The sequence below is a fragment of the Globicephala melas genome, chromosome 2 (assembly GCF_963455315.2).
Source record: "Globicephala melas chromosome 2, mGloMel1.2, whole genome shotgun sequence".
NCBI lineage: Eukaryota > Metazoa > Chordata > Mammalia > Artiodactyla > Delphinidae > Globicephala > Globicephala melas.
In genome coordinates this window covers 8,197,986-8,218,442 of record NC_083315.2, presented here as the reverse complement: position 1 = coordinate 8,218,442, position 20,457 = coordinate 8,197,986, and the positions used below count along the sequence as shown (strand labels likewise).

The 20,457-nt window shown below is 41.9% G+C and overlaps 1 protein-coding gene across 2 annotated transcripts in view; it reads left to right on the top strand.

Annotated features, from left to right (window-relative positions):
• PRPF18 (pre-mRNA processing factor 18) overlaps window positions 1-12,748 on the top strand; it is a 49,347-nt gene extending 36,599 nt beyond the window's left edge. For both annotated transcript variants that reach the window (XM_030832450.2, XM_060292580.2), the window contains one exon: window positions 12,147-12,748. In XM_030832450.2, the coding sequence (XP_030688310.1) occupies window positions 12,147-12,227 (81 nt within the window). In that variant the 3' untranslated portion in view covers window positions 12,228-12,748. The remainder of the gene's footprint in view (window positions 1-12,146) is intronic.
• Window positions 12,749-20,457: the final 7,709 nt, after the last annotated feature.

The window sequence follows — 20,457 nt, the reverse complement described above, 5'->3', positions numbered from 1 at the left end:
TTATTTCTTTTTCTTCTCTGATTGCTGTGGCTAAAACTTCCAAAACTATGTTGAATAAAATTTTTCTTTTTAAATTGAGATATAATGAACCTTAGTAAACAGTGGAGCCTGTAAAGTGTACGAATCTTAATTGTACAGCTCAGTGATTCTTCATATATATGTGATATTTATCAAGACATAAAATGAGGTCTGGATCGTAGGAGATTTCAAGCAGCACCCCTGAAGTTTCCCTCATTCCTTTTCCCAGCCTAATTCCTCCTCCCATCAGAAATAACCATGGTTTTGACATGTGTCATTATTGGTTAATTTTGCCAGTTCTTGGACATCATTTAAATGAAACCTTGCAATATGTAATTATTTTCTTTTATGTAGAAATATTGGTGAGAAGTAACTGTTTTCTGAAATATGGTAAAAACAATTCAGCGGGCTCTTCACTGTAACATAATTTCATCTTTGGGTTTTATGCAAACCTCTATAGAATTTAAACTGTGAAGGTTGTTTGAAGTGTTCTCTTTCTCACAAAAATTAAACACACCACAGGGAGGGTTTGCTCACCATGTAGATCCAAGAGAAGTTGTATAGCTTATTGGTAGCCTCAAATCTAGGGCGAGATGGAAATTGTTGGTAGGAACTTCAAGGACTTTGGTCGGTCTGCCGATGCAGATGTAGCCTTTGGCCCAGATTTGGATAAAGCTTCTTCTGCACAGATTAAAGGCAGTTCTTGATTATTTAGAGTCTTTATAATTCAGTCATTTCAAGACATCTCTTGAAAAGGTTCATATCTTGGGTGTTCTTTACTTGTTGGTAAAGAAGAGCAGGAAGAAAAGCTGAAATGGACATCACGTGGTGATTTGCCCTCCAGATCCACTCCAGCCTTCCTCACTGTGTTCTGTGCCCTGGAAACCTGGCTTTCATGAACAACATGGACAGGCTCTCTTGCCCTCTGACTTCTGAACGGGGCAGGCGATGAGAGGGACTGGAAGGCATTCTGTAGGTGGGAGAAGAACGAGTTTGGGGTATTTATTTCCCTGGCTTCCTCCCTGTAGAGTCAGTACACCCTTCCACCCAAGGCCACAGCCGTCTCCATACTGTTAGTTACCCTCTCTGGGTTTCTGGTAACCAGTCTTCTCCCTTGCCCCCTTAGAAAACAGGCTAGCCACAGCTTTGCAGTGTTGTCACCTCACGGGTCCCGGTCTTGCCCACGCCTTTGTAAAGTCCTTGGGACTGCTACCGTCAAATTACCCAGTTTGAGTATGCCCTTTGTTTCCTGTGGATACCCTCCCTGATTCCTATAGATTAGTCTGTCTGTGTGCTGTGTTACAACACAGGTTTCTTTGGGGATTAGAAGATTAAGGAGTAATATTCATTCCAAATAATTTTCCTCAAGCGTTCACTGTTCCAAAAGGCAAAATGTCCCATAATCTTCTCTGGCAAGTTGTGTTCAATGACCTTAAGTTTGTAAACTCCCTGGTTAAAAACATCATTCCAGCATCTTATGTCCGATATTTATATCTGCATTTCAGATTTCGGCATATTTCACCTGTACTAGAATTTGTCAAATTTAGTTGTTCATGGAACATTTGTAAATTTATAATATGTTCGTGAATTGCTGAAAATGGTATAACAGAAACGTTACTGCAGTGAGTGATCACAACGTGATCCATGTGTTGTATGCACATGTCATGGTTAGCTGGTAAACACTCCCTATGCATCAGATTGTGTGTCACACATTTGTGGGTCAAGCGGCCTTATGCTACCTCCTGGCATTCTTGGCTCTGATAAACCATTTCTTAAAGGCAAGTTGTCTTGGTAACAAACTGTTTACCCATTTAATAACTTCCTGGCATATTAAAAGAAATTTTTAGAGAAAAATAGTGCTATCATTTCTCTTTCACATACATTACCTTTTAATATTACAGAACGCCATTGGGTAGAAGCACACTGTGGGGAATGCTGGTCTAAACTGTGCCATGTTGCTTTTTAGCTGGCAGCTAAATAGACGTTTAACTTGGGGTGTTAACTCTGTATTTCTCAACCACATGCTTAAAAAGAAAAGTCAAATCACCGTGCAGCGTGAAGGCCTTGTCAGGCAAATAAAATCTTCGCTCAGATCGGCCATTTGCCATACATTTTTACCTAACTTCGTTAAGTACGTGAGTGCTGTTTTCAAAATGGAATAATCACTTGTAATTTGTTCCTTTCTGTGAAGTGATGAACCTTTGAACTGGAAATAATGTTCTTTTATATATCAAACATTCAGACAAGTAAAAATTGAGAGCACCTCTCTATTTCTTACCATACACTCCAGAAGAAGATTTAGTCCCAAACTATTTTTTCTTTAATTTTCCACTAAGTCCTACAGATCCTGAATACTTCAATACATTTAATACTTGCATTGGGACTCTTCATTAGAAGCAGCATGAGATGGCCTTCATCTGCCATCATCCCAAGTAGCTAGATCCAGATCGGGTATTAAAAAGTCTAGAATGAGTAATTCAGATCAACTCAATGTTAATCATATACTTGTAAGAAAAGAATTCCTGTGGGCAGTTCTTAAAGGCTTGGCCTTTTTATGCATGGCTGTGAATGTTAGTTGCTATTGTAGAAATTAACTTTTCATCATTAAGTACACATTTTTTGAAAATCACATTTCGAGTCAAATATGTATTCCTTTAGTCTGAAGTTAGGATTAATTAGTAACTTAAATATCTCATGGTAATTCGTTCCTTTATTGGAACCTTGGCAGTTTGTTGATGGAATTTAAATAGCTGCATGGAAAATGTTCTCAACTTATCCCTGTTCTTCATGTTCCTAGGCTGCACCACTAAACGCATCTGTGCTTTCGTTTTCAAGACTTTGTTCTTACAGGGTACACTAGTGACAGGAACAGAAATAATTGATAAAATGTCTTCCGTATACTTCAGTAAGGAGATTACTTAAAAACAAAAAAAGTCTCCCTCAAGTGCTATTAACTAATGATAGTTTATAAAATAAAAGGCGAATCTAGCTAAAAGGGTATGATTGTAATTTGGTTTTTTTTTTTTTTGCGCGCGGACCTCTCACTGTCGTGGCCTCTCTTGTTGCGGAGCACAGGCTCCAGACGCGCAGGCTCAGTACTTGTGGCTCACGGGCCCAGCTGCTCCACAGCATGTGGGATCCTCCCAGACCAGGGCTCGAACCCGTGTCCTCCGCATTGGCAGGCAGATTCTCAACCACTGTGCCACCAGGGAAGCCCTGGTTTGGTTTTAAAAAGCATTTGCTTTCTGCAATGATAAAAAATTGCTGTTTTTTTGAGTTGATGCAGGTTGATTGTTTTAATGGTTCATTGATTTATCTGGATATAAACAACTCTATTCAGGATTTGTATCCTATATCACATACTGTGATACACCAAACTGTATATATAATTGATATTTTTATGCCTTATCTAGAATATGCTGTAATGCTTGCAATTAGGTTATTTAAAAATTGTGGTGAAATATATATGGCATAAATTTTACCATCTTAACCATTTAAAGAAAATCTTTATTCAGCTCTACCATCTTAACCATTTTTAAGTGTACAGTTCATCAGTTAGACTTTTAAATGCAGAATGTTTTCCTAGAAACAGTATTGATTTAAAAAAAATCAGTTTTAGTTAAATATTGTATGGGGAGAAAGTCATTAAGGAGCCATTAATGAGGACTCTGTAGAATCTGGAAAGGCTCAGGACGTGGGACTTTTAGGTACTTCTAAAAGACTGGACCAGGGACTTCCCTGGCAGTCCAGTAAGATTCCACCTTCTAATGCAGGGGGGTGCAGATTTGATCCCTGGTTGGGGAGTTAAGATTCCACATGCCTCGTGGCCAAAAAATCCAAAACATAAAACAGAAGCAGTATTGTAATAAATTCAATAAAGACTTTAAAAAATGGTCCACATCAAAAAAATCTTAAAAAAAAGACTGGACCATGGGATGGGACTGAAAATGAAGGAGTGGTTGAGAATTAGGATAAGTAGTCCAGAGATTCCTTCTACCCTGTGCAAGTGGGCCCTCCTGCCTTTCTCCCTTATAGCAGAAAACAGGTTAACTTTCTGAGGGATTTGTAGCCTCAGGCAGGGTGAGATGCCCTACTCAAAACAGGCAACTCAAGTGAGGGTCTGTGTGTTGACAGATGGGACCTCTGGTTCCTTTTCTCCACTGGTCCCTCTGATGCTGGCAGCCAGGCTGTTATCCCACCTCAGGAGACAGGAGGGTTCTTCTCTGTGAACTGACCCAAGAGAAAAGATGCACAGTTACTAACAATTAGTATTCTGCTAATGAAAAAACTAACTTGCTGCCATATTGTCCTAAAATGAAGTTCCATTGATGAGCCCTGCCCATTCGGTGAGTTTCCTTTAGCTCCTTATTGCCTTACTCATAAATATGCATGTTCACCTAGGATCATCAGACATTCAGGGAAAGTTTCCAACATGAAAGACAGAGACCAAAAAACACATGGAAAAAAAGGAGTTGAGAGAAACTGAATTATAGCATAGGGAACAGAAAAAAACCCTTTGATTAAAAAATTAATATCCTTAGATAAGGTTGTAACTATGAAATAACAATAGCTACAAAAAAAGAATTAAAACAAGCTTTCAAAAGTTAAACATTATAGCAGAAATTTAAAAATTAGATAAAAGGGTTATAAGATAAAGTTGAGGAAATCTCAGAACTATGAAAGATACGAGAACAAAAGAGTCAATCTATAAGGTCTGCAACTATTCAAATTCCAGGAAAAAGAAAAGAGAAATTGGAGGGTAGGAAATAAAGAATTAATGCAGGAAGAATTCCCAGAGCTGAAGGACATGCATTTCTAGAATGAAAAAAGAGCTCACTGAATTCATAGCAAATGAATAGGAAGGATCTCACATCGAGGCTCAATATAATCAAATATTGGAGGCCAAGGATAAAGAGATTTTCAGTGCTTCTGGAGAAAAGAAACAGGTCACTTATGAAGACTCAGGAATTAAAATGCCCTCATACTTCTCATTAACGGTTCTGGACGCTGGAAGACAGTGGAGCAATGCCTTTGTATTAGTAAGGGAAAAAGTCTCCAACTCAGAATTCTATTCCCACATGAACAGTCAAGTGTGAGTATAGGTTAAAGATATTTTCAGACAGGAAAAGTCTCAAAAGTGTGACCCATCTTGTGTCACATACCCATTCTCTAGAATCATTATTATTGTAGCTAACACTTACATGGTGTTTACTGTGTGCTCACTGCAGCAATTTAGCACATATATATTCTCTCTCACTCTTCTCTCTCTCACATATGTAGTAAGAGGATGATACTGTGATTTCTTTGTTTTACAAGTGGGGAAACTTAGGCATGGAAAAGTAATTTCCCAGGGTCACACAGCTAGTAAGTGGTGGAATTGGGATTTGAACTTGTATAGTCTTAACTCCACTATGTTATATAGCTAATACTTGAGGATGTGCTCCACCAAAATGAGGGAAGCAAACAAAGATCCAGAAAACAAGATCCAGCACAGGAGCAGGGCAAAAGGAATTCCCAGGTTGAAGGTGAAGGGATGCTCCAGGATTGTAGCAGTACAAGGAGGTCTGGAATTCAGCTGATCTAGATTGGAACAGATAAGACAGAGGGCTCCAGGAAAAAAATGGAACAGCTGTACTACCTGATGTGTTTGGTCATATTGAGAGTAGTCTCACTGTTGGAGAATGAATTGATGTCTACGCAGAAAAGCAAAAAGATGGGGAAGAATACCTAAGAAAAAGGATATTGGCTCTGTTTTGGACAATATTTGTGTAGACATTATGAGGTATATCCTAAACATCGTGCTCACTGAGGACTGTGACTTGGGGGAGGAGAGGGAGAGAAAGGCGCGTGTGTGCATAGGTGGGGCCAATGCACGTAGTGTAAGAGATGAAATCTTCACCTTTCATAGGAGGTAGAAAAATAAAAACTGGAAAAAAATCAAGCACTGTCAGCGTGTAGTATCTAGAAATATGGCAGTAAATACCAGAAGAAACGCCTAAGAGATTTGGAGTGGTTGCCTTTGGGGTGATGGAATTAGGGATTGGAAAGGGTGAGGCAGGGGACTGCTATTATTTGATAGAAGAACTGTGTAATTTTAAAAATATATACAATAACATGCACACAAAACATAGGATCACCCTTGGCTTTTCTCTCTGTCTCAGCCCATGTCCTGTCAGCAAACCGTGATTGTTCCATGTTCAGCTTACATCTGGGGTGATCCCTTCTTACCACCTGCACTGCCACCGTCTGGGTCTGGCCCCTGCCTGTCTTCTCTGGATGACTGCAGGGTCTCCTCTCTGTGCTTTTTTCCTTGCCCCTCTTCTGTTCAGTCTGTGTGGCACCCAGAGGGATCCAGTTAAAGTACAAACCAGACTGTGATGCTCTCTTGCTCAGAGCCCTACAGTGGCTCCCTAGTTCAGGGAGAGCCAGAGCCCTTCCGGTCACTTCCCACATCCACACACGCCTCTTGCCTGCCTGACCTTCTCCATAGCACTTGCCACCATCCAACACATTAGATATTTACATATTCATTTTGTTTCTTGTCCATTTTACATATTTTGTTTCTCATCTGTCTTCCTTTATTAGAGTATATTCTCAATGAGGGTGAGGATTTTTTCTCTTTTTTTCCCCTGCTCTATTCTCAGAGCCTAGAGCAGTGCTTGGCACGTAGTAGGCACTGAATAAGGATTTATTAAATAAATGTATTGCTTTTATAAAAGTGAAAATTATATTTAAAAATACTACTTGTTTTTAAAAAGCTATTTGCAATAAGCTAAGCTAAGCAGCTCCTTGTCTTACTGGTTTAAGCATCCCCAAGCAATTTGAAACTAAAATCCTGAGGGACCTAACTGAAAAGATTTGTCTCCATTTGGAAAATACTCATATGTTATCATCAGGTTATGCCCCTTTAAAACTCCATGCTGGGTGCCGTCAGTCCTTATGGCAAAAATTTACTGTAACGTTCCATGGTAACTATTTATGTTGGAGACTGTTGAGTTTCACAACTGTTTGACAGCTAAGATTTCAGACAGGGTACTCTTTTTTTTTTTTTTTTTTTTTGCGGTACGCGGGCCTGTCACTGCTGTGGCCTCTCACGTTGCGGAGCACAGGCTCCGGACGCACAGGCTCAGCGGCCATGGCTCACGGGCCCAGCCACTCCGCGGCATGTGGGATCTTCCCGGACCGGGGCACGAACCCGTGTCCCCTGCATCGGCAGGCGGACTCTCAACTACTGCACCACCAGGGAAGCCCCAGACAGGGTACTCTTAATATTCATTTTTTAAGCGTAGAATCTGTTCAGTGAGTGTAAATAAGCATCACAGATACCTTCAATAAGGCACAAACACCTAAAATTCTAATTCCTACAGTGTAAGGAAAATGACCCCCAGCGTCTTAGCATCTGTTTGCCTTTCATTGGCTCATAATAATTCTTGCTGTGTTTTGCTGCAGATTAAAGCTGTTTAGTCTTTCATTGGACTGTTCCCTTTCCTAGCTTTGCCTCTCTTCTCACCTCTTCCTTCAGGAGACTTAGGATCCTTTTAATGATATCACAGACATTTCCATGGCTGCAGCTCCAGTTCTGTAGCCACAGGATTAGAATTCACAGCAGGAGAAGCTGGACTGTGAGAGGGAAGGGTCTTTGTCCTAAAGCAACACCCGATTAGGCGCAGCTAGCAGCAACAGCGCCAGCAGAACGAGGAGCACAGCAGGCTCCCGGGCTTCCTTCGCACTTGCCGGCGAAAGTCTTCCTTCGTGGAGACCAGCTGAAGGATAACCTCCCTCCACACTCCCACTCCTTAAAATAGCATAATATGGACAGTCTTTGAACCCACAAAGGACTTGACGTGAAATGTTTGAAAATCGTGTTTCTCTGACGTTGAATCTCTTAGATTATAGCTCACTTCGTAGAAGTAATTTATGTTTGTGTTATCTGCTTACTATGGGACCAAAGAGCTTTGGCAGGCTTTTTACCTCATTGTTTTGTTTTGTTTTTGGTGATTTTACTTAGCTTAAGTGTTGTTTGAATATGAAGGTAATTACAGAGTAAGAGTTCTAGATCTTTGGTGATGTTTTCGCTACCTGTTAACATTAGTATGTATTTTGAGGGGGTTTACCCTTCCTGTTCGGACTTCTAGATGCACTTTTCTGTTACTAGATTGTATAATTCCAGCAACATACTCTGCTTTTCCCACTGGGTCATGAAACTCTTTCTTCTTTTAAGAGCACATGATATTTCATTGTATCATTTTTAGGAAAGAAAATGAATTTGGGGGGAATACTAGTTAAGTACCAGGTAGTGTGCTATATATTTTTTCATATCTAATATAGACCTGAACATAGGCAACCTTTGGCCTCTGATGGCATTTCATTGTTCTTACTGTGTTAGGAACTGGGTCGTTTCAGTTTTTGTGAATGCAAGGTGAGAAACCTTAAAATAATTTGTGCCAAAAATTGCTTTGGAGATCATTAAAATTAAGTGCTGCTGTTACTGGTTGTCGTTTTTAATAACTTATCAATATTGCTATAGATGTCTAGATTTCAGTAAGACATCTGACAAAGTGTCTCCTTGTAAACAAGGACATTTGTAGGCTGGTAGATAAAAGAGTAAATAGGATTCAATGCTAGTTGTAAAACTTGCAGAATTGTTCTGGAGAGATCTATAGTGGCACATCGCAGGTTTCTGCCCTTGTCCCTGGCCTGTTTGTGAACTTGGATAATGACTTAGCGGCATGTTTGCTTGCTGGTGGATGAAAAAGCTAAGAAGAATAACTGAAAATAAAATGCCCACTAAAGATTTTAAAAGATTACAGACTGAAGGATGAGTTGAAAGGGACTGATTGAATCTTTCTTAATTGTGACAGTTCTTATCATCAGTTAAAAATATCACTATGAAGTTATAGACTGGATGAGAACTGGCCAAATTGTAGAAGAGATAGAAAGCACCTGAAATTTGTGACATCATAGGAATTTGTGTATTGCATTTGTCTATAAAGAACCGAAGGCCATGGTAACAGATGCCAAAGGTACAGAACGAAGGTGGTATAGTAGTACTAAGACTACATTTTGCAGAACTGGCCAGGTCGTGCTTGTGCTATTTTTTATGATTATAGTACAATTTTTTTATTGTGTAATATTTGGTACGTAAAAAAGAACACATGTGATATGTAAGTTATGAAGCAAAGAATAAGATAAATGTGTAAAGGCCTTAATCCCAGCTTAAGAACTAGAACTTTCTGAAGATCATAGAATCTGTATTTTCCTCCTGTACCCCAGAAGTAACCATTATCCACAATTTGTCATTTCCTTGCTTTTTCAAAAATAATTCCACCATGTTATGTGTGTATTTCTTAGCAATATATTATTTTTAAGTTGTTTCTGAGTTGTATTAAAATGGTATAATAGTAGAAGAATCAATATTGTTAAAATGACCATAGTACCCAAGGCAATCTACAGATTCAATGCAATCCCTATCAAACTACCACTGGCATTTTTCACGGAACTAGAACAACTAATCTTAAAATCTGTATGGAAACACACAAGACCCCAAATGGCCAAAACGATCTTGAGAAAGAACAGAGCTGGAGGAATTATGCTCCCTGACTTTCATCAGAACATTATGATACTGGCACAAAAACAGACACATAGATCAATGGAACAGGATAGAAAACCCAGAAATAAACCCATGGCTTATGGTCAATTAATTGAGGACAAAGGAAGCAAGAATATACAGTTCAGAAAAGACAGTCTCTTCAATAAGTGGTGCTGGGAAAACTGAACAGCTACATGTGAAAGAATGAAATTAGAACATTCTCTAACACCATATACAAGACTTAAATTCAAAATGGATTAAAGACCTAAGTGTAAGACCAAATACTGTAAAACTCCTAGCGGAAAACAGGCAAAACACTCTTTGACATAAATTGAAGCAATATTTTTTGACTCTGTCTTAGAGTAATGGAAACAAAACAAAAATAAACAAATGGGATCTAATTAAACTTATAAGTTTTTGTAGAGTAAAGGAAACCATTGTCAAAACTAAAAGACAACCTACTGAATGAGAGAGAATATTTGCAAATGATATGACTAATAAAGGATTCATACCCAATGTATATAAACAGCCCATTACAGCTCGACAAATAGCCCACTTAAAAAATGGGCAGGGCTTCCCTGGTGGTGCGGTGGTTGAGAGTCCGCCTGCCGATGCAGGGGACATGGGTTCGTGCCCCAGTCCGGGAAGATCCCACATGCCGCGGAGCGGCTGGGCCCGTGAGCCATGGCCGCTGAGCCTGCACGTCTGGAGCCTGTGCTCCGCAACGGGAGAGGCCACAACAGTGAGAGGCCCGCATACCACAAAAAAAAAGGGCAGAAGAACTGAATTGGCATTTTTCCAAAGAGGAAATGCAGATGGCCAACAGGCACATGAAAATATGCTCAACGTGGCTAATCATCAGGGAAATGCAAATCAAAACAACAATGAGATACCACCTCACACCTGTCAGAATGGCCATCATTAAAAAGTCTACAGATAACATGCTGGCAGGGATGAGGAGAAAAGGGAACTGTTGTACACTGTTGGTGGGAATGTGAATTGGTGCAGCCTCTGGAGAGCATTAAGGAGGTGTCTTAAAAAACTAAAAATAGAACTACCATATGACCCCGCAATTCTACTCCTGAGTATATATCCAGAAAAACCCCAAAACACTAATTTAAAAAGATACATGTACCCTAATGATCATAGCAGAACTATTTACAGTAGCCAAGACATAGAAACAGCCTAAGTGTCCATCAGTAGACGAATGGATAGAAGAGGTGGTCCATATACACAGTGGAGTACTGCTCAGCCATGAAGAGTGAAACTTTGCCCTTTGCAGCCGCAGGGACAGACTTTGTGGGCGTTATGCCCAAGTGAAACAAGTCAGAGAGAGACAGTGACGTCACTGACATGTGAAGTCTAAAAGATGCAGCAGACTAGTGAACATAACAAAAAGAAGCAGACTCACAGACACAGGGAACAAACCAGTGGTTACCAGTTGGGAGGCGGGGGGAGAAAGGTAATATAGGGGAGGGGGAGGTACAAACTGTTGGGTGTAAGACAGGCTCAGGGATGTACTGTACAACACGGGGAAGACAGCCAATATTTTGTAATAACTGTAAATGGAAAGTAACCTGTAAAAATTATATATAATAAAAAAAGTTTTAAATGGTGTAATACTGTATATAGCATTTTGCCACTTGCTTTTTTTTTTTGGCTGCGTTGAGTCTTCGTTGCTGCCCGTGGGCTTTCTCTAGTTGCTGCGAGCGGGGGCAGCTCTCCGTTGGCCGTGTGCGGGCTTCTCACTGCGGTGGCTTCTCTTGTTGCAGAGCACAGACTCTAGGTGCACGGGCTTCAGTAGTTGTGGCTCGTGGGCTCTAGAGCGCAGGTTCAGTAGTTGTGGTGCATGGGCTTAGTTGCTACGCGGCGTGTGGGATCTTCCTGGACCAGGGCTTGAACCCGTGTCCCCTGCATTGACAGGCGGATTCTTAACCACTGCACCATCAGGGAAGCCCCTTGCCACTTGCTTTTTACATTTAACGTTCTAAGATTCATGTATATCCATTGTTCTCAACCAGAGTTTCTCATCTGGACCGTAGAACACAGAAGATGATTTGAGTGCCCATTTTCTCATTTCTCCCAAGGATGGGACACATGTAGCACCCTTTTAGGGTACATCGGAGAGGAGCTGTCTCATTACATATAATGGATGCTTTAGGCTAGCCAGCAGGGCTTAATTCTCTATTGGAACCTGGTGGAGAAAGGCTAAATTGTAGCTCTAGGTAATTCTTTTTTACTGATGTGGTATGTTCCATTTGTGAGCATACTAAAGCTTATTCACATATTCTCCTATGATGGACATTTGGGTTGTTTCTGGTACTTTTGATGTTATTGTTTTTGTGAACAAGCTATGACCATCTTGTACCTTTCTCTGAGTGCACACGATTAAATCTTTCTTTCAGTGTACATCTGAGTGGCGTTGCAGGGGACTGCTGCATTTTAGCGGGGACGTTGGTAAACTGGAGTGAGTATAGAGGGCGATCGAGAATAGTTTAACCATATCATAACCAACCATTATTTATTTTTATTTTCTTAGGGATTGAAGAGGTTAATGACCATTTGCCAGAAGCACTTTCCTACAGATCCATCAAAATGTGTGGAGTACAATGCGCTATGAGATCTGTGTGCGGCCCGTGAATATCACAAGAAACTTAAGGAAGCCTGGCGTGGACTTGCGGAATTGCCAACAGCGCGAGGGAGGAAGAACAAGGAATTTCTGGTCTCTGAGTTCTGCCTAATGCAACTCTTGGTTTTAAGAACTGTGTTGGCTCTCATGTTCCATCTGACTGCCAAGTGATTTTTGTGTCTTGCTTTTATTTTAAATAGTCGAAAAATTAAGTTCTAAAGACTTTTCCCCATAATTTAAATGTGTAGACAACAGTCACAGGACAGGGTTTAAAATAACTTTTCCCCTCTAGACCTGAAAGTTGCAGTTAGAGGATTAAAAAGGAACATTTGAGGATGGACTTAATTATTTCTGTAAAATATGGTAATTTTCACGTTGCCTCTTATGAAGTGTTTATAGAAAAAAATTTTTACATTTTTCAACAAAAACATGGAACCATTTAATGAAACTTGATAGTCCTTAAATGTTGCTGAACTTTTGCCATCTTGCAATAGATTTGAATGTAAATATTACTACTGTTACGTGTTATTTTTCTTGCATTTCAAAGCTTGCTTTTATCTTTTAAATTGTGTAAATTTTAGTATTGGTCATCTCTCGGGACAGATACAATTAACAGGAAATAGAAGTTTGGAACACAGAGTTTGGAACACAAAGATTTGAACCAACAGAAGTTCAAATTCAGTAACCCCAGTGCATCAAGGTTCAAGGTGGGGAAATGGATTGTCAAGCCAAGAACAGGGATGTTTCGCTGCTGCTGGTTCTTCCTAGAATAGGACTGCCCGTGAGCGTCATCCTCCCGAGACCGGTGGTGGACAGCTATCCCAGCTCCATCCCGCCCAGCAGAAGAGGAAGTTGCCAGGACTCTTGGCTGCTGCCCGAGACAGTAGGTCCTGGGTCTGATTTTGCACAAACGAGGACTTCTTTTGAATCTTGCACAGTGTCACCCCCAGATAATTGTGGCGAATCACTGCACCTTAGAGGTTGAGAGGACTCAATGGATAGAGGCAGGTGGGGAAACAGAAAGTTGCCTGAGCAGGTGGATTGGCACTGCCGGCTAGAGGTAGGAGTGGGGCTCCAAAGTCAGAACTAACTCACCTCATGCTGCAGCTCCCCACCTGTCACGTAAGGGTGTGAGTATGTATGTACGACCGTGAGCAAGTCACTTCAGCCCTCTAAGCCTCAGCTTCCTTATCTGCAAAAGGTGGTGATACTTGTACGTACCTCATGGCATCACTGTTGTATTTACGTAAAAGAAAACGCTTAGCACGCTGCCTGGCAAGTAAGAGCTCAGTAAACAGCAGTTGTGTCCTTGTTGTTAGAGTGAAGACAAAGTAGCTTTCCCCAACCTGCCGTCAGGGTCATTGTGGGCTCACGTGACGAGAACAGTGGTGGTGGCAGCAGCGTGCTAGCAGCGTCGGCAGTGCTCGTAGGAGCATCTATTAAGCATTTACTGTGTCCAGGCTCTATAGCTGCTACACTTTGAGCCAGTTCTGAGTTTAGAAGGATCGAGAATGCGGTGGGGCTGGAGTCAGCTGCGCGGGTGCAGGTGGGCTCACAGTCACTTCTCCTGGCCCCTCTTGGGAAGCCTCGAAGGCCAGTTCTGGCCACTTGTGGGGTCTGTGGCTGTGCCTGACGGATCGTGTCCGCTGGTCATGGGTGCGATGGTGGCAGAGGCCTGCTGTCCTAAATTGAATCAGGGTTCCTTGCCTACTTTAGAGACCGTTTCTTCTTATTACAACCGAAGAGAGCTTACTAGAGCAAATAAGAGACAGACGTTCATAAGAGATGACAACAGTCTAGACTTCTCTTATGTAGTCTTGTTGTATAGGACTTGTTTATAAATATTGTTGAACGAACCCTCCCCCAGGTCACTTCTTTTTTAATTCCCAGTCAGCATGGTAGTCAGCTAATTTTGTGTTGTCTTCCCATTTGCTGTTAGTTAATATTCCACCACAAAGAAGAAACTGCGTCATGTGACACCAGTATCTTCTAAAACTGATCAGTGTGGATAGATGGTTGGAAAAAAGAGTTGTACTGTATTCTGCAGTGCTGTGAATGTCGGTCATTCTGGGCTTAGGTTGAAAGACGCAGATCTTGTGGAAAAGTCTTCCGTTTCCCTGAAGTGAAAGATATTCAGAGGATTGCAGATGTCATGGGGGTGTGTTAAAAAATGACCTCTCACAGTCTCCAAATCATGAAAATTTTAGTTCACCAGATGCTGCATATTTCTATTTTTTAAGCTATTTCTAAAACAATAAAGGCCTGTCTTTTAAAATCAGTCACAGTCCTGAACTAAGTATATTTTTCCCTTTCTATCTCCCACCTGCTCAGACTCCTTTCCAAAGGAGTCTTTCTGGATTCATATTTAGTGAAACACTGGTTTCCCCCCAGAAGTAAATACTGCTTTTCTTAGGAGTGTTCTTGCCAGCTACAAAGACCGAGCAGTATTTTTCAGCACCGCAGCACAGGGCTGCGGCAGTCTGGAGGTCACGGCTGTGATTCTAGCCTTTGGGGAAAACTAGGAAAAGAAGGCTGAGGCCAGAGACAATTGACACACAGCGGGGAGAGAGGAGGGATGGTCCTGGTCCTGTAGGAAGGAGGAGGAGTCCCGAGAGACCAGAGCCAGGAAGGCAGCTGCCACTAGCAGCAGCATTTAGGGTGTGCTGCGACTCTAAACTCTAAGGAAGAACTTGGAGGAATAGAAAATCGGGTTGATAGCGGTGTGACTTCTTAACGTTAAGTGTTTCCTTCTGGTGGTCTCCTGACCCAGTCTAGCCCTTTAGATTGTCCCGGGATTTGACACCAGTAAATACTGTAGAAATACAATTGTCTTTTTATATGAAAGAAAGTGTTTGGTAGCTTTGAACTTGGGGGATTCCTATCACTGGCTCCTTTGCAGCCCTGCAATAACCCCCTTTAGTGCTTCTGGACCTAGAAGGGTAGTAGAGCTAAGTGGGGCAGATTCAGTGAAAGGGGAGCTCGGGTTGAGCTGCGGCCATTTCCTTTGTGCAAATATCTCAAAGAGCGTAACTTGGTGGGTCATGCCTCCCTCCTCCCGCCCTCGTGCGTGGAGCCCCTGGAGCCCCTGGAAGAATGTCTGTCCCATAGAAATTCATGGTATGGAGTCACATTGGGAGGCTTCAGCTGAAAGCACCTTCTCATGGCAGGTGTATGTAAGAGTTGCCAGCTGTCGAGAGTCAGGAGCCAGCTCCAGTCCCTGGAGGGTCGCTGTGGGAACACCATCACGGCAACTGGTTTTCATCACACACTCTGCAGTTGGATTGGCTGAGTTTTAACTACGCAGTAGTCCTGGAATGGTTAACAGTAACCTTAAAATCTTTTGAAATTGAAAAATAAGTTCTGGTGGTGTGGACCAACTGGGGGAGTGCAGTGTGGGCGGCGGCAGCTGTGGTGTGCGCCGAGCCCATTCAGGATTCTGGGACCGCGCTCATTTAGAAAAAGTGTTTTTTACATTTACCAGAACAGTTTATCGTGAAAGCATTGGTTATTATTTTTCCACAAACTCTTACGCAGCTTGTCCAGACTGCTCCTTGTGTTGATGGTAATGGTTACTCTGTTTAACTAGGCCACTTCCTTTTGTTTAGTCTGTCCTCTCTGTCCTTAAGCACCAGCTTTGAAATAATCGTCAGCCTTCTCGCAGCATTCAAGGTGAACACACTGCTTGGACCACGGACGGCAGCTGAGAAGGTTTGAGCTGCTTCCTGAGCGTCGTTGGTGATGACACATGCAGTCACCGAGCTTCCTGCCACCACGGTCCAGTCACTGGCGTACGCGGCTCTCCTTGCCCTCTGCACGCCCAGATTTTACAACTTGCCGAAACCAAATTGCCTTTGCTCTCCAACTGCCCTTCCCCTGAGGCTTAGGAGACACCATAAACCATGAGTGTTGTCGTCGGAGCCTGGTTTCGAGATTCTGCCATCCTGTGAAGTGGGAGGATTAAAGTTGTAGCTTTGAAACGTTTTGACCACAACTCACAGACAACAGTAACAAGTGTGTGGACACCCAGTATTCCTTGCGTATGTGCATATGTAACAGAAGCACTGACCATACCGTGTGTGGTACGTTTTTATGTTTTCTGTTGTGTTTCTTATTTAAAAAAAAAACATGCTGGTTGTGACCCTCTAAAGTGGCCCACAGCTCATTAATACGTTGTGACCAGCAGTTTGAAAACCACAGATTAAAAGGAGTTATCAGTTATGGAATGAAATGACCTGGTGGATAAATTCAGGGCAACAGGACTCTACTTCTTTTTTATTGTTTTAATACAAAGAGAGAGAACACTTAGCTCTCAAGGTTAATGTGAAATTTAGCAGATGATAAAACCTCGAGTACTTCAAATGTTAAATACTTTGGAAGTAATAATTCTTATTCAAATGGAGAGACTTGTCCATAGAAGAAGCACCAGGACAAGCCTCATATAATCCTTCTGTAAGAAATTTGGCAGTGAAGATAGGTACAACCTTGGGCTGGCTGTACTCTGTGTACAGCAAGAATAAATAAGATACTGTAAAGTAAGTAAGAGGTTGTTTAAAAGCATGAGTTAAGGTTGGGGCAGAGATAGCAGGAGTCAGGTATTATTAATCAGTTACCCATTGAAGGTTTGTTTAGCCCTTTGAAGATTATTTCCTGAGAGGGCTAGATTACATTTCCTTTATTGTAAATTTTTTTATTGAAATGTAACATATACAGAAAAGTGCATAAATAAGAAGAGTACCATATCATAACTTTTTTCAAAGTGAACATCTCCCAAAGTAACTAGCATCCAAGTCAGGAAAGATAATGTTATTAATGCCCCAGAAATCTCTTCGCGCCTCATTCTAGTCAGAGCCATGGTCCTGATTTTCATCAGGACATTTTCATCACCCCAAAGAGAAACCTGGTACCCATTAGTAGTCATTCCCTGGATGAGTTAGTTGGCTTGTTTTGTTTTCTTTTTTTTTGTTTTCTTTTCTTTTTGCAGTACGCGGGCCTGTCACTGTTGTGGCCTCTCCCGTTGCGGAGCACAGGCTCTGGACGTGCAGGCTTAGCGGCCATGGCTCACAGGCCTAGCTGCTCCGCGGCATGTGGGATCTTCCTGGACCGGGGCACGAACCCATGTCCCCTGCATTGGCAGGCGGACTCTCAACCACTGCGCCACCAGGGGAGCCCCTGTTTTCTTTTTGAATTTTATTTTATTTGTTTTTTATCTAGCAGGTTCTTATTATCTATTTTATACATATTAGTGTATACATGTCAATCCCAATCTCCCAATTCATCCCACCAACAACAACCCGGCCTGCCCCGCCACTTTCCCCCCTTGGTGTCCATACGTTTGTTCTCTACATCTGTGTCTCAATTTCTGCCCTGCAAACCGGTTCATCTGTACCATTTTTCTAGGTTCCACATATATGCTTTAATATATGATATTTTTTTTTCTCTTTCTGTCTGACTTCACTCTGTATGACAGTCTCTAGGTCCATCCACGTCTCTACAAAGATCAATGGAACAGGATAGAAAGCCCAGAGATAAACCCATGCACCTACGGTCAACTAATCTATGACAAAGGAGGCAAGAATATACAATGGAGAAAAGACAGTCTCTTCAGTAAGTGGTGTTGGGAAAACTGGACAGCTACATGTAAAAGAATGAAATTAGAACATTCCCTAACACCATGCACAAAAATAAACTCAAAATGTATTAGACTGGACACTATAAAACTCCTAGAGGAAAACATAGGAAGAACACTCTTTGACATAAATCACGGCAAGATCTTTTTTGATCCACCTCCTAGAGTAATGGAAATAAAAACAAAAGTAAACAAATGGGGCCTAATGAAACTTAAAAGCTTTTGCACAGCAAAGGAAACCGTAAACAAGACGCAAAGACAACCCTCAGAGTGGGAGAAAATATTTGCAAACGAAGCAACTGACAAAGGATTAATCTCCAAAATATATACAAGCAGCTCATGCAGCTCAATATCAAAAAAACAACCCAAGCAAAAAATGGGCAGAAGACCTAAATAGACATTTCTCCAAAGAAGACATACACATGGCCAAGAAGCACATGAAAAGCTGCTCAACATCACTAATTATTAGAGAACTGCAAATCAAAACTACCATGAGGTGTCACCTCACACCAGTTAGAATGGGAATCATCAGAAAGTCTACAAACAATGAATGCTGGAGAGGGTGTGGAGAAAAGGGAACCCTCTTGCACTGTTGGTGGGAATGTATATTGATACAGCCACTATGGAGAACAGTATGGAGGTTCCTTAAGAAACTAAAAATAGAATTACCATATGACCCAGCAATCCCACTACTGGGCATATACCCAGAGGAAACCATAATTCAAAAAGACACATGCACCCCAATGTTCACTGCAGCAGTATTTACAATAGCCAGGTCATGGAAGCAACCTAAATGCCCATCGACAGACAAATGGAAAAAGAGGATGTGGTACGTAGATACAATAGTTCTTTATATAGTCTGGCTATGAGTCCTATGTTAGATATATATAATACAAATACTCTCACCCTGTGGCTTGCCTTTATGCAGGGTTTTCTATGCATAGGGGAAATAATCTTGTAACTAGCTCAGGCATAACCTTTGTCAGCTATCTTTGCCAGATAGATTTTATAAAAAATCATGTGAATCTTAAATAACATAACCTTTTCATAGTGGCATGCCTGAGTGTGGGATTTGAGAGAAGAGGAAGTCGTGTGAGTTTTTGTACTTTTGTCAAACTGTATAGTTTTATGAGATTACTGTTTCATTAAGACTTGGTTTGTATTTTTCTTCTTTAGGTCTGCAAGTTTATGGGCCGTATATGTATGGTGTGGACACTGCCAGCTGCTTACCCTGTTTTCATTCTCCTCCTTTGCCAACAGAGCCCTACTTTGTGCAGAGCTGCAGTGAGCACAGTAAAAGCTACTTGCTCTCCTGGGACCCTTTAAAGTTAGAGTTGGTTTTGTGATAGGTTCTGCCAATAAATATGGATAGAAGTCTTTTGGGTGGGACTTCCAGGAAACCTGTTGCTTTTCTAAAAAAGAAATAAAAAAAGAGATAGACTTAGTATAGACTTAGTTAACAAAAATGTCGCCCTTTCTCTCTTCTTTCCTAAAAAGTGGTCATGATGCTTCAGTGCTTTGCAGCCATCCTGCAGTCTTGATGGTGGGAGACCCATGCTAGAGATGGTGGAGTCAGTTCTTTAATGGCATCGTGGGCATCGTTGTGCAAACCTTGAACCACTGTATTAGTCAGGGTTCTCCAGAGAAACAGACCTACAAGGAAATTGTATATATGGAATTGATTCCTTTGATTATGGAGGCTGAGAAGTCCCATGATCTGCTGTCTGCAAACAGGAGAGCCAGTGGTGTAAATTCCAGTCTGAAACCAAAGGCTGGAGATCCAGGAGAGCCTATGGGAAGTCCCACTTTGAGGGAGGGAGAGGACCAGCGTTCCAGCTCCATGGTCAGGCAGAGAGAGCAGCTTCTCCCTTACCCCACCTCTTGCTCTGTTCAGGCCCTCGACAGATTGGATGAGGCCCGTCCACACTGGAGAGCAATCTTTTACTCAGTCCACCGATTCAGATGTTCATCTCCTCCACAAACACCCTCACAGATACACCCAGAGTAACGTTTAACCAGACATCTGGGCACCCGACTCGCAGTCAAGTTGACCCATAAAATTAACCATCACAGCTGCCTTCCTCTGGGCCTCACGTTCTGTGAGGACAGTATTGGGTAAGCTCCTGCCGTTGTGTTTCCATATACTCTGCAGAATTCAGTCCCTAAGCAATATACGCGTTACTCAGATGTCTCAGCTTTCAGAACCATTGAGGCGTGTAGCAAGTGTGTCCCGGTGCCCTGAGGTCCCGTCTGCCCCAACGGGAGCAAGACCTGACTCTGCCACGTCCACGTCCTACTATGTATGATACACGTAAGTGTAACTGTTAACGGGAATGAGCTCTGGATATCGGCACCAGGTCATTTCAACTGCAGAAAAGCCATGAACCAAACGGACGTTAAAGGCAGTTCAGAGACAGCCAGGCTTCAGAGCAGACAGAGGTCTGGCCTGTGGTGGAGATTCTTGTCACTCCGTTGGACAGAGGCATCTAGCTCTTGTTCTCTCGTGTTGCTGCCACATCTCCATTAGCCTTAGAAATGACTGAGAGGAGTACTCTCCTGAATACCTCTACGGATGGGAAAGGTGTTTGAGAAAAT